Source organism: Harpia harpyja, chromosome Z (assembly GCF_026419915.1).
Source record: "Harpia harpyja isolate bHarHar1 chromosome Z, bHarHar1 primary haplotype, whole genome shotgun sequence".
In the NCBI taxonomy this organism is placed as follows: Eukaryota; Metazoa; Chordata; class Aves; order Accipitriformes; family Accipitridae; genus Harpia; species Harpia harpyja.
In genome coordinates this window covers 104,066,096-104,076,884 of record NC_068969.1, presented here as the reverse complement: position 1 = coordinate 104,076,884, position 10,789 = coordinate 104,066,096, and the positions used below count along the sequence as shown (strand labels likewise).

Here is a 10,789-nt window from a genome sequence, read left to right as displayed (position 1 = left end):
CAAGGGCAGAAGGCAAGGGCAGAAGGCAAGGGCAGAAGGCAAGGGCAGAAGGCAAGGGCAGAAGGCAAGGGCAGAAGGCAAGGGCAGAAGGCAAGGGCAGAAGGCAAGGGCAGAAGGCAAGGGCAGAAGGCAAGGGCAGAAGGCAAGGGCAGAAGGCAAGGGCAGAAGGCAAGGGCAGAAGGCAAGGGCAGAAGGCAAGGGCAGATGCAGGAACAGAGAGGCTTGGGCTTCTCCCCCTTCCCACACAGCTCAGGCTGCAGTTTCACCGATAGCAAAGACACAGACTTTAAAGGACAGAAAAAGGTAAAGTTGGGTTTGAGTTACTAACATAAAATATTCCCCGCCCCTTCCATTTACATCCCCAGTATCATACATGCTTTCAAACACAGGAACCAGCACAACGCCTGTTCTCATGTGCAAAGCATTTACCAGTTGGATATGCATTAAATAAAAACAAACAAAAAAACCCCACTCAGAAGTAAACCATTATTAAAGGAAGAAAAAATTAAAAGCGCCCCTTAAAAAATTGAAATGAAGCAAAGCCAACAGTCACAGCTAAGAAAGAGGTAGCAGAAAAGCAAGCAAGGCTGCTTTTGTCTTATATTAAGTGCAAGTTAAGAAGAAATAATTTAGATCGTTATTTAAAGCTGCCTGTATGGACAGTTCTGTCTAGCTGAGATCCTGTGTCTATGCGTAACCTCTCAAGCACCCTTTTGGGACAAAGTTCAGCACAGGCAGAACCGGAGATCAAACGGGTCAGACCACCACTCCAGTCCTGTGATGAAGCACTCGCTCCCGCCCCGCGGCTGGAAGCTCTCAGCTTAGCCCAGGTGATAGCGCTGTAGATGAGCGTCTGTGAGTCTGTACTGTCCTTCAGAGTTGACTTAAATTCACCCTTTTGGCTTTGGGATGAAACGTAATGGAAACACTTGCAAGACGGACGGACGCTTTTGTGAACTTGCTCACGCATCTACGAACGGCACGGTCAGAAGGAGCAGTGGGCTTAGCAGGTGCCGACACACTCAGCCAGGGTGCAAGCTCATCCCACAAGCAGGCAGGCACGCACGAACAGACCGGGCACGGAGCTCGGCCCTTCGGCAGCACGGGCATCTCATAAACGACCGCAGGCTCGGCACAGCGCTTCCTTCGCGCCAGCTCCCGCAGCTATGCCCCGACTTCTGCCCAGTTCCCCATTCTCCCCGGGTAAAATTGCTCTGCCCCTCCTCCGCCACGCAGCTGGGGCCCCGTCTAAGGCCTCCAAGGGCGGTGCCGGCCTCTCCTCACCGCCAGCGCCGGGCAGGGGCAGCCCCGCCAGCGGCAGCCGGGCCCGGCCCCGGGCCGCAGCTCCCACCTGGATGAAGGCGTTGGCCTGGATGCATTTGGCGTCCTCCACCGTCACCTTGAGGCCGTTGGCCGTGGCGAAGCAGGTAGCGTGGTCCTGGAAGTGGACGGCCCTGAGGAGGCTGGAGAGGTGGCGGGCGTTGTCCAGGCTGGCGGACAGCACGTACGGCTCGCCGCTGCCGGGCGGCCGGGCGGAGAGCGGCATGGCAGCCGCGGCGCTTCCGGGGGGGAGCCGGAAGTGGGAGGAGGGCCGGAAGCGCGGGCGCCGGGCGGAAGCAGAGGAAGTGTGGGGACGGCGTGGGGCGGCCGAGATGGCGGCGGCCAAGAGGAAGCGTGATGCCCCGGCTGCGCGGCCGAAGAAGCGAGCTAAGGGGGCCCCGACCGCGCCCGAGCCGGATGCCGGGCCGGGCCCGACTGGAGCGGAGTACAGCATCCCGCCGCCGGTCTCCCAGGTACCTGCCAGCCCCGCCGGGCCGGGCCGGGCCGGGTGTCCCGCTCCGCTCCGCTCCCTGCCTGGGCCGGCCTTGAGCCATCGCAGCGCGGTGGTGCCGGGTAGCGCCGTTCCTGGGGACCGCCTTCTGCTGCCTTTGCTGCTCCCAGGGCCGGGGTGCCGGGCCTCGGGGTGTCTGAGGGGGGAACCCCGCTGCTAAGGGGGGGGTCGAGAGGCGTATTCGTCTTTTTTTTTTTTATTTTAAATAATTCCAGCACCAGTAAAAGTAACGTGGGAGGGCATGTTGTTTCTATGAAAACACGCGAAGAGCGCTTTTTTGGTCCATGTAAATAAGATGTATGACCTTAATCGCAAAAGTATTTTGGAAGAGTTGGATAATTCTGTTACATACAAAGGATATACGGAAATTATACCTGCTTCATTGAGGAGTCATCCTGAGAAGGCTTCAATAATTGCATTGTAGTTTGCTGAAAAGAAAAACAAAAGTAGCACGTTGAAGTCTGAGATCTCGTCACGTGCTCGTGTGTAGGAAAAGCCAAACTGTGCTCCCAGACTGTGGCTCGGCTCGTTTTGCGGGGAAGCAGGGGTGCCTTTTGCAAATAAGTAATGCCTGCGTCTTTTTTAAAGTTTACGTGCCTTGTACTGGTGAAAGGCTTTACGTAGGAACACACTAAAGCAGGATGGATGGCAGTTCTTCCTGTAAAAACTTACGCCCCCCTGTTCTGCAGGGAAGTCATCACTCCTGCTGAAAGAGTGAATCTGTGCGCATGGGCAGATGATGTTAATAACAAATGTTCTTACTGCATTTTTCTGTAATTACAGATCAAACTTTAGTTGTTGCTGTGTGTAGTAGTTTTAAGGCTAGAAACTTCCTGCTTAACTTTTGTGTCTTTTTCCTAGGGTAAATGGAAAAACAAGGAGCGAGTGCTTATTTTCTCTTCTCGTGGAATTAATTTCAGAACAAGGCACCTAATGCAAGACTTAAGGACATTGATGCCTCACTCTAAAGCAGGTAGGGTTAGCCATCGTCCCGAACATATTTTCAGAATAGTTTCAGACCAAGAAATTCTAACAACCTGTTCCTTTTAAAAATGTCGTACCTAACTGTTTTGATGAAGCTTTTATTTTAAACACCAAATCTCTTTTGAGCCAACAAATACCGCAACTGTCGTTGTGTCTTAATACTTTCTGGGAAATTACTCCTATGGCCTCAGTCCTGTAAGTGCACAGATGCTTTTGTTGCTATGTTTATATATTGCGTAACATGGCTGAAACATCTTGGTAGTTATTCTTAATCTTTCATTTATAACCAGTAAAATTTTTGCAAAAGGACTGACTGTTAAAAGAACTTCTTGTGTTAAATTGGTTTTCCAGCCTTCTAAATGTTGTTCTTGTCTTCCAGATACTAAAATGGACCGTAAAGACCAGTTATTTGTAATTAATGAGGTAATCCAGGATTTAACTAGCGCTTCTTTATTTTCTCTGGAAATGCAATGTGCAAGAGCAAAGGGCAGCCAAGTTCAAAGGATCTCATACTAGTTACAGGAGTTGTATAACTTCATAGATGAAAATTATTGATATTCAAAAGGTGCTCCTGTTTAAACAGGAAGTTGGCTTTTGATTAATAAAACCAAAATTAAACCTTTAATTAAACATAGACTTTTGTCATGAAGAAATAAAACAGAATGTGCCTTTCTATATAGGTGAAAAGTGTATTACAGTTTATACTTGAAGAAAGCAGGGAACAAATATGCAGCCAGGCCAAACAATATAGTAGGAAATTGGTGGTTCTGAAACTAGAACCTAATGTCACAGCTCCTGCTCTGATGTTTATGTCCTGGAGTGCTTATCAGATTGCTTTTAGCTTTAGTGAAGTTTTTGCTCCTGGTAATAAAATACGTGAGATTTTTCAACAAAACAAGTGCTTCAACTTAAGCTTGGGGATCATTAGGTCTAATTTATTAAGATGAGACCTTTGCTTTTGAACTTCTGTTTTGGAGGGGGGAAGATATTAGAGATTAATGTGGAAAGTTTTTGAAAATTACTTCAGAGTTTTGTAAACAGCTAATTTGATGCGTCTTGTGTAGGTGTGTGAAATGAAAAACTGCAATAAGTGCATCTTTTTTGAAGCCAAAAAGAAACAGGATCTCTATATGTGGTAAGGAGATGTTATGTTGTCTTACATTTCTATATATAGCTGGGGCTGCTTCCGTTCTATCTAAAGTTTCTTAGTGTAATAGTGGAGATGCATGAAGTATTGTTGCTTAGTTAAATCTGTACTAATCTTGCACTTCTGCGCGTGATGCAAGTTTACAATGCACGACCAGCTTTTGTAGACTGTTTACAGAAACATTTTACAAAATTGTTCAGAAAGCAAGTATTTATAAGTATGTTGAAGGAACGCAATAATGCTATAAAAGCAACTGAAATTACTTCAATACAAAAATAACTGGTTGGAGTGTACTGTTGAAATCCAGCATACCTTCTCGCTGCTGTTAACATTTTTCTTTTCTCACTTGCCTGCTACCTGTCTTCTGCAGGCTTTCGAATACACCACAGGGACCATCAGCTAAATTCTTAGTGCAGAACGGTAAGTTGGTTGACATTACTGTGTTTGGACTCTTGCTTTCTTGTCTGTACAGTTTTCTCTACGTACTAAAATGATCTTTTAAAAAAAATTACTGTAGTTCACACACTGGCTGAATTGAAGATGACAGGAAACTGCCTGAGGGGCTCACGGCCCCTTTTGTCTTTTGATCCAGTAAGTATAGGTTTTATTTCATTGAGTGTGCTTTTGTTTTCTTTGTGTGACTATTGCATTTAGTTTTGTATGTAAAATTATATTTTTTCTTTGTAGACATTTGACAAGGAGCCACACTATGCCCTCCTAAAAGAATTGTTTATTCAGGTCAGTCTGTAATTCTGCTGTCCAGTGTTTCTTCCTCATTGGAAATGTTTTTTGGCAACATATTTAAAAATCTCAAGTGTTTTTTTAAGTAGTAGTTTCACACTTCCAAACTTGCAAAAAATCTTCAAAGGATTAGGGTCATGTGCTTAAAATCATTGGGACGCTTGTTCTTGAGTTTTGAAATGTAACCTGGGATCAGGATCTTAGTAAACTAAAATGAATTAAAAATAAGCCGTTTATGTTTGGCCTTTTAAATTACAGATATTTAGAAATACTGCCTTTTATTACAGATATTTAGTACACCACAGTATCACCCCAAAAGCCAGCCTTTTGTGGATCATGTTTTCACCTTCACCATTACGGATGAGAGGATCTGGTTTCGGAATTACCAGGTTAGTGGTCTCTTTTAGCTCATCAAGAGGAGCTCAGTGGAATAATGTCATATCAAATCCATTAATTACAATAAAATGAGAAGAATATTATTATCAGGATATGCCAACACCTAGTGCTTGCACAAGGTAATTCCAGTGTCCTAAAATGACTTACCTTCTCCCGTATCTCTGGAAAGAGCTGGTTTAAGTTCTGTGTACTTCAGCTTGCAGTTCTGTTGTGATTCTGTGATGGTCGTCCTGGTAACGGGAAGTACTAGCCAAAGCCTAAGCCTTGCTTGCCTTTTAACCTTACTTGCTGCTTTGACCCAAAGTGTGCTGCAGCTTACTTTCCAAAGGAGGAATTCACAAATACCTAGTACTCCCAGAGTGCTTGCTTGAACCTAAAAGTACTGCTTTATATACAGAATTGTGTTTATACAAGTTAGCTTATCGGCTTCAGTGGCATTGTATCTCGGACTTAAGTTCAGTTGTACAGCACTGTATGCAAGGTGCCTACAAGGTCATACACTTTGATTCGATCCATGAGAAATGACTAAAGTGTTCTTTTTATTGCAGATAATAGAAGAAGATGCATCTCTAGTAGAAATTGGGCCTCGCTTTGTCCTGAACCTCATAAAAATCTTCCAAGGTAGCTTTGGAGGACCAACTCTGTATGAAAATCCCCATTACCAGTCCCCAAATATGGTAAGCAGCTTTGTCTTTGTCTTCCCTTTCATTTAGCAACTAACTTGAAAACTGATTTTGCAGTCTGTCTGTGCAGGAGAATCATGTATGCCTTTCCCTGGGACCTTTTGTAGAAAAAAGTGCCCTAACTGATCACAATTTCAGAACAGAGTAATTTTGTAAAAATGGAACGAATGTAAAATTCATGTCACGGAAAATATGGCATTACAGTGAGGATTTTGACAATTAGGCAGAGAAATTACCACCTGTTTCTTTAATACCTGATTTCTTCCATCTTGCTTATTTGAAACCTGATGTAATTTATATTCTAATTTTTGTAGCATCGACGGCTGATAAGATTGTCCGTGGCAGCTAAGTTTAGAGAGAAACAGCAAGTGAAGGAAGTACAAAAGATTAAGAAAAAAGGGAGCAAGGCGCTTATTGAAGAAGACCCCACTGAAGTGGTCTTTGAAACTCCAGCTGAAGAAAAGCCAGTGGAAATACAGCTGGTGAAACCAGAGTCAAAACCAATTGTTAAAGATAAAAAGAAGCCACGCAAAATTCAGAGGAAGAAGCAAAAAAAGCTTTTCAGAACTGAAGCATCAGCATAAATGTTACAAGTGATGAAACTAGTTATATTGACGTAATATTGTAAATACTTGTTTTTACAGAAAAAACTAACTGGACTTCAGTTTTAAGTAAACAAAATATCAATTTCTTTATTAGGATTGAGTTCGGGCTCTTTTGTTGTCTTCCTCTCTTTGAGAGGATTCTTGGTTTTGAAAAACATGGGAACAGGGAAGGGGGAATAAGACACTCCAAATACCTCTGCTTTTGAGAATTGGCCTCTTACGCTTGAATACCTCTGGGAAACAACTCACTGTAACGTGTACAAGGAATAAAAATAACTGGGTAGTCGTTGGTGCTCATCATGAACTGGAATTCAAAAGTCAGCTTTCCTAGTCTGACAGCAGTAGAAAATAGTTTTAAAAGTTTTAACTTGGTAGGAATTCTGTCTTGGGGAGTGGTGTTAATTTTTTTCTCCTCATAATCCCTAGGGAATGAAAAGGGTTATAGCCTTTTAATTGCTTTTTTTTATTAATAGTAAAAAAGCTGCTACTTCTGCCTGTAGTAGCTCCTGTATCTAATCAGGTTCTTATGACCTGAAACATAGCTATGGGGGAGAAACAGGCTAACTTAGGATTCTAGCCCTTAATACCGAGTTCATTGCAAGTTCCCTGAAGGCAAGAGGTACACGCTACCTGTGACTGGTGTGAGAGACTGAAAGAATTAATGTCTCAAACACTGGGACAGGGCAAGTTCTGCCTAACTACGAAGGGCAGGTGAGAAGCCCATCAGCACCTGTCGGCACAGGACATCAGCAGCTGGACAGGGAGGCTGTGCCGGAGGGTGTGCAGTTCCCTGTTCCGATGAGCTGAGCAGGGCAGCTCACTGTGCATGGCCAAAGATCGAACAAGGGTCATGTCTGCAGGGCAAGGGAAGTTACTCCCCAAATGACCCCCAAGCCCACTGACCCATTTCCCGAAGGTTCAGAAAGCACAAACCACGCATGACACCTAATCAGCCTAATGAGTTTGAGTGCCTGCCTGAAGGAGGGGCAAGGAGATGATAAAAGGACACAAACTGAAGCCCCATGCGTGCCCCCCCCTCCAGAACTGGACCCCTTGGCTGGACCAATGCTGGACCCAGGACTGGTGAAATCTTTCTCTTTTCCTTTTTTCTCTCTCTGTCTCACTCTCTTTCCTTTTCTGTAATCCCTACACCTCATCCCTCTAAGACATAAAACCGCTGACCAAGCCTGGGACTAGGAGTGGATCCAGTCACCCCTGGGCCCTTCTCTGAGAAGGAGTGTAGAAAGCAAGGGGGTCCGCTCTGAACCTCGTGACCCAACGGGAGGGATCTCCTTCTTCCCTGAACTGATCTATATGGTTACCGCAGGTTACACGGCTCACTGAGGTCACTCCATGCCAATTCCTGTTGAGAGAATCCCTGCCACCTGCTGTTAACGCCTCCCAAGTTCAGTTTGCTTCTGTGGTGAATACAATGTTTAACTGATCATTTGGTGTTGTTTCACCTTAATTTAGCTGGAGGGAATTCCTAACTCACCACATCCCCTCACTGGTCTGTCCAGCCCAGGTAGTGACAATTGGGTATCAAAAGTGTACGCCTATAGTAGCCTGAAATGGAACTGCCCGTGATTCACTGTTACAGCAACAGTGCTTAAAAGCACAGAATTCTACGCGCTTATACACTTACATGTGCAAGAAACTCTTTTTTTTTTTTTTTTACAAAATTGCTGTCCTCTTGGTTCAATTATATGTGTTGTTGAGGTCTTGTTTTTCAAAGCAGAGTGAGTCCATATAGATTTTTCCATATAAAATTGGCAGATAAGCTTCCAATATTGCTTAAAAGATTTTACAACGAAAAGCCTGCGTTTTGCTCATGGATAATGTCTGTACTTTAAATGCAGCAGTGTTCATTGCACACAGATGAGCAGCAGAAAGTCCAGGGTCTGGTTCACTGTAGTTCTTGCCCGCTGTCTGACAGCTGACATTGCCTCAGAGCTGCAGCATGAGGTCAGCTTTAATTTGGGGCTGTATTTTCATGAAACTTTTAGGAAATTATTGTCTGCAAGTCTGCCCTTTTGCCAGATGCAGTTAAATGAGTCACTATGTTCTTAAGTTACTAGCTGGGGAAAGGAGTGTACAACTATTCTCTCACAGAAAGTGAGAGGCATCAGCCTCCAACCACACCGAACAATTTAAACCATAATTTGCTGTGAGTTTCTCTATAGTGCTCAGCAAAACTCTGATTCCAAGAAACTTTTCTTGACTGATCTTAGCAAATAGTTTAAGACCTCTCTGGAACTCTTTCTTCATTACCTTTCTTAATCTGCTTTGCAGTTCCAGACCTCATGACCTGGTTCTTCCACCGATTCTATTCCTGTCTCCCTGTCCACTCCCTGAGCTTCCCTGTGTTTCAAGGCCTTGCTCATGCCCTGTTCCTATTTGGTCCCTCTGTTCGTTTCAGCTCTGGCATATTGGTGCTCAACAGCCACAGTGGCTTTGAGGTGCACCTGTTCCACCGTGGCCTTATCCACGGGCCACAATGCTGTCAGAGATATACCTGCTCCAGTGTGGCCTTACCCATGGCTGCAGTCCCTCCAGGGGTTTACCTGCTCTGTCGTGGGCCTGTCCATCACCACACGTTTTGAGTTGCTCCCGCATGCCCTCATGCGGAGCCACCGATGCTTCAGGGTGCACCTGCTGCAGCATGGACTTGTCCACAGCCACAGATGCTTCGAGGTGTACCTTCTCCAGCGTGGACTCATCCTTGGGCCACAATCCCTTCAGAGGTATCCCTGCTGCGGCACAGACATAACCACGGCCACAGATGCTTCGAGATGTACCTGCTCTGGCGTGGACTCATCCACGGCCACAGGCGCTTCGGGGTGTCCTGCTCCCATGTGGACTCATCCACAGGTCACAGTCCCTTTGACTCGAGTTCACACTGGAGTTCCAGCCTGTCCAGTACAGCAGCACAGGAACAGCTGGCCATCTGCCACCCTAGGTGCATCGCCATTGCTGTCACCAAAATGTTCCCAGGCACAGTAAAGATGACAAGCAGCACAGCAGCACAGCAGTACAGCAAGCAGCGAAGGCAAAAAGCAGCCACTAACGAGCACTAGACTCTAATTTACAGTAAGGCAAGCAAGCCCCATGGCAAGCACAGAGGCCTGCCAATTAATAGCTAAACAGCAGTAACAGCTATAAATTCCACCTGGCACATTCCGTTCAAATCTGTTGTTATCTCGAACATTTCGAGCCCCACACTGGGCACCAAAAAGGACTGTTGTGGTTTAAACCCAGCTGGCAACTAAGGACCACGCAGCTGCTCACTCACTGCCCCCACATTGGGATGGGGAAGAGGATCGGAAGGGTAAAAACAAGAAAACTCGTGGGCTGAGATAAAGACGGTTTAGTAGGTAAAGCAAAAGCTGCGCACGCAAGCAAAGCAAAATATGGAATTCGTCCATTGCTTCCCTTGGGCAGGCAGGCACTCAGCCATCTCCAGGAAAGCCGGGCTCCATCACATGTAACAGTGACTTGGAAAGACAAACGCCATCCCTCCGATCGTCCCCCCAGCTTTATATGCTGAATGTGTTGTCCTATGGTCTGGAATACCCCTCTGGTCAGTCGGGGTCAGCTGTCCCAGCTGTGTCCCCTCCCAACTCCTTGTGCCCCCCCAGCCTGCTTGCTGGTGGGGAGGGGTGAGGAGCAGAAAAGGCCTTGACTCTGTGTAAGCACTGCTCACCAGTAACTAAAACATCCCTGTGTTATCAACACTGTTCTCAGCAAGAATCCAAAACAGTGCCATAGGGGGTACTATGAAGAAAATTAACTCTGCCCCAGCCAAAACAAGCACAAGGAGCTGCATTCCATGTCCTCGTGTCCTGTTGCTGGTCACCAGAGAGAGGAGACCAGCACCTGCCCCTCCGCTGCCCACCACCCCCCCCAAACCGCGAGGAAGGTGCAGGCGGCCATGAGGGCATCCCTCCGCCTGCTCTTCTCCAAGCCGAGCAAGGCAAGTGACCTCGGCCGCTTGAGTCTTGCCCTCGAGGCCTTTCACCACCTTGGTTGCCCTCCTCTGGGCACACTCGAACAGTTTGATGTCCTTCTTACACTGAGGTGCCCAAAACGGCACAAGGGCTCGAGGTGGGGCCGCACCAGTGCGGTGTAGAGTGGGACAATCGCCTCCCTCGAACAGCCAGCTGTGCTGGGCTTGATGCACCCCAGGACACGGCGGGCCCTTGTGGGGGCCAGGGCACGCTGTTGAGTCAACTCAACTTGCCATCAACCCGAACCCCCAGGCCTCGTCGTCTAATCCAAAGCTCAGTTCACGCAGTGCCAACCGATAACACATCTCGCCTAGAGGAAATGGTGGATTGGGCCAGACCTGAGATCTCTGAAGAGCACAGGGGTCAACCCCCCCCCCCCAAAAGTTAAGACTGAT

At 46.6% G+C, this 10,789-nt stretch overlaps 1 protein-coding gene across 1 annotated transcript; it reads left to right on the top strand.

Moving 5' to 3' along the window:
• The first annotated feature begins 1,544 nt into the window (after window positions 1-1,544).
• Window positions 1,545-6,483, top strand: BRIX1 (biogenesis of ribosomes BRX1). Its single transcript, XM_052777687.1, has 10 exons — window positions 1,545-1,793; window positions 2,693-2,804; window positions 3,195-3,238; window positions 3,880-3,950; window positions 4,333-4,382; window positions 4,480-4,553; window positions 4,650-4,700; window positions 4,991-5,092; window positions 5,648-5,776; window positions 6,097-6,483. Exons 1-10 carry the CDS (start codon window positions 1,545-1,547, stop codon window positions 6,364-6,366), a joined length of 1,152 nt encoding a protein of 383 aa, XP_052633647.1. The 3' UTR covers window positions 6,367-6,483.
• Window positions 6,484-10,789: the final 4,306 nt, after the last annotated feature.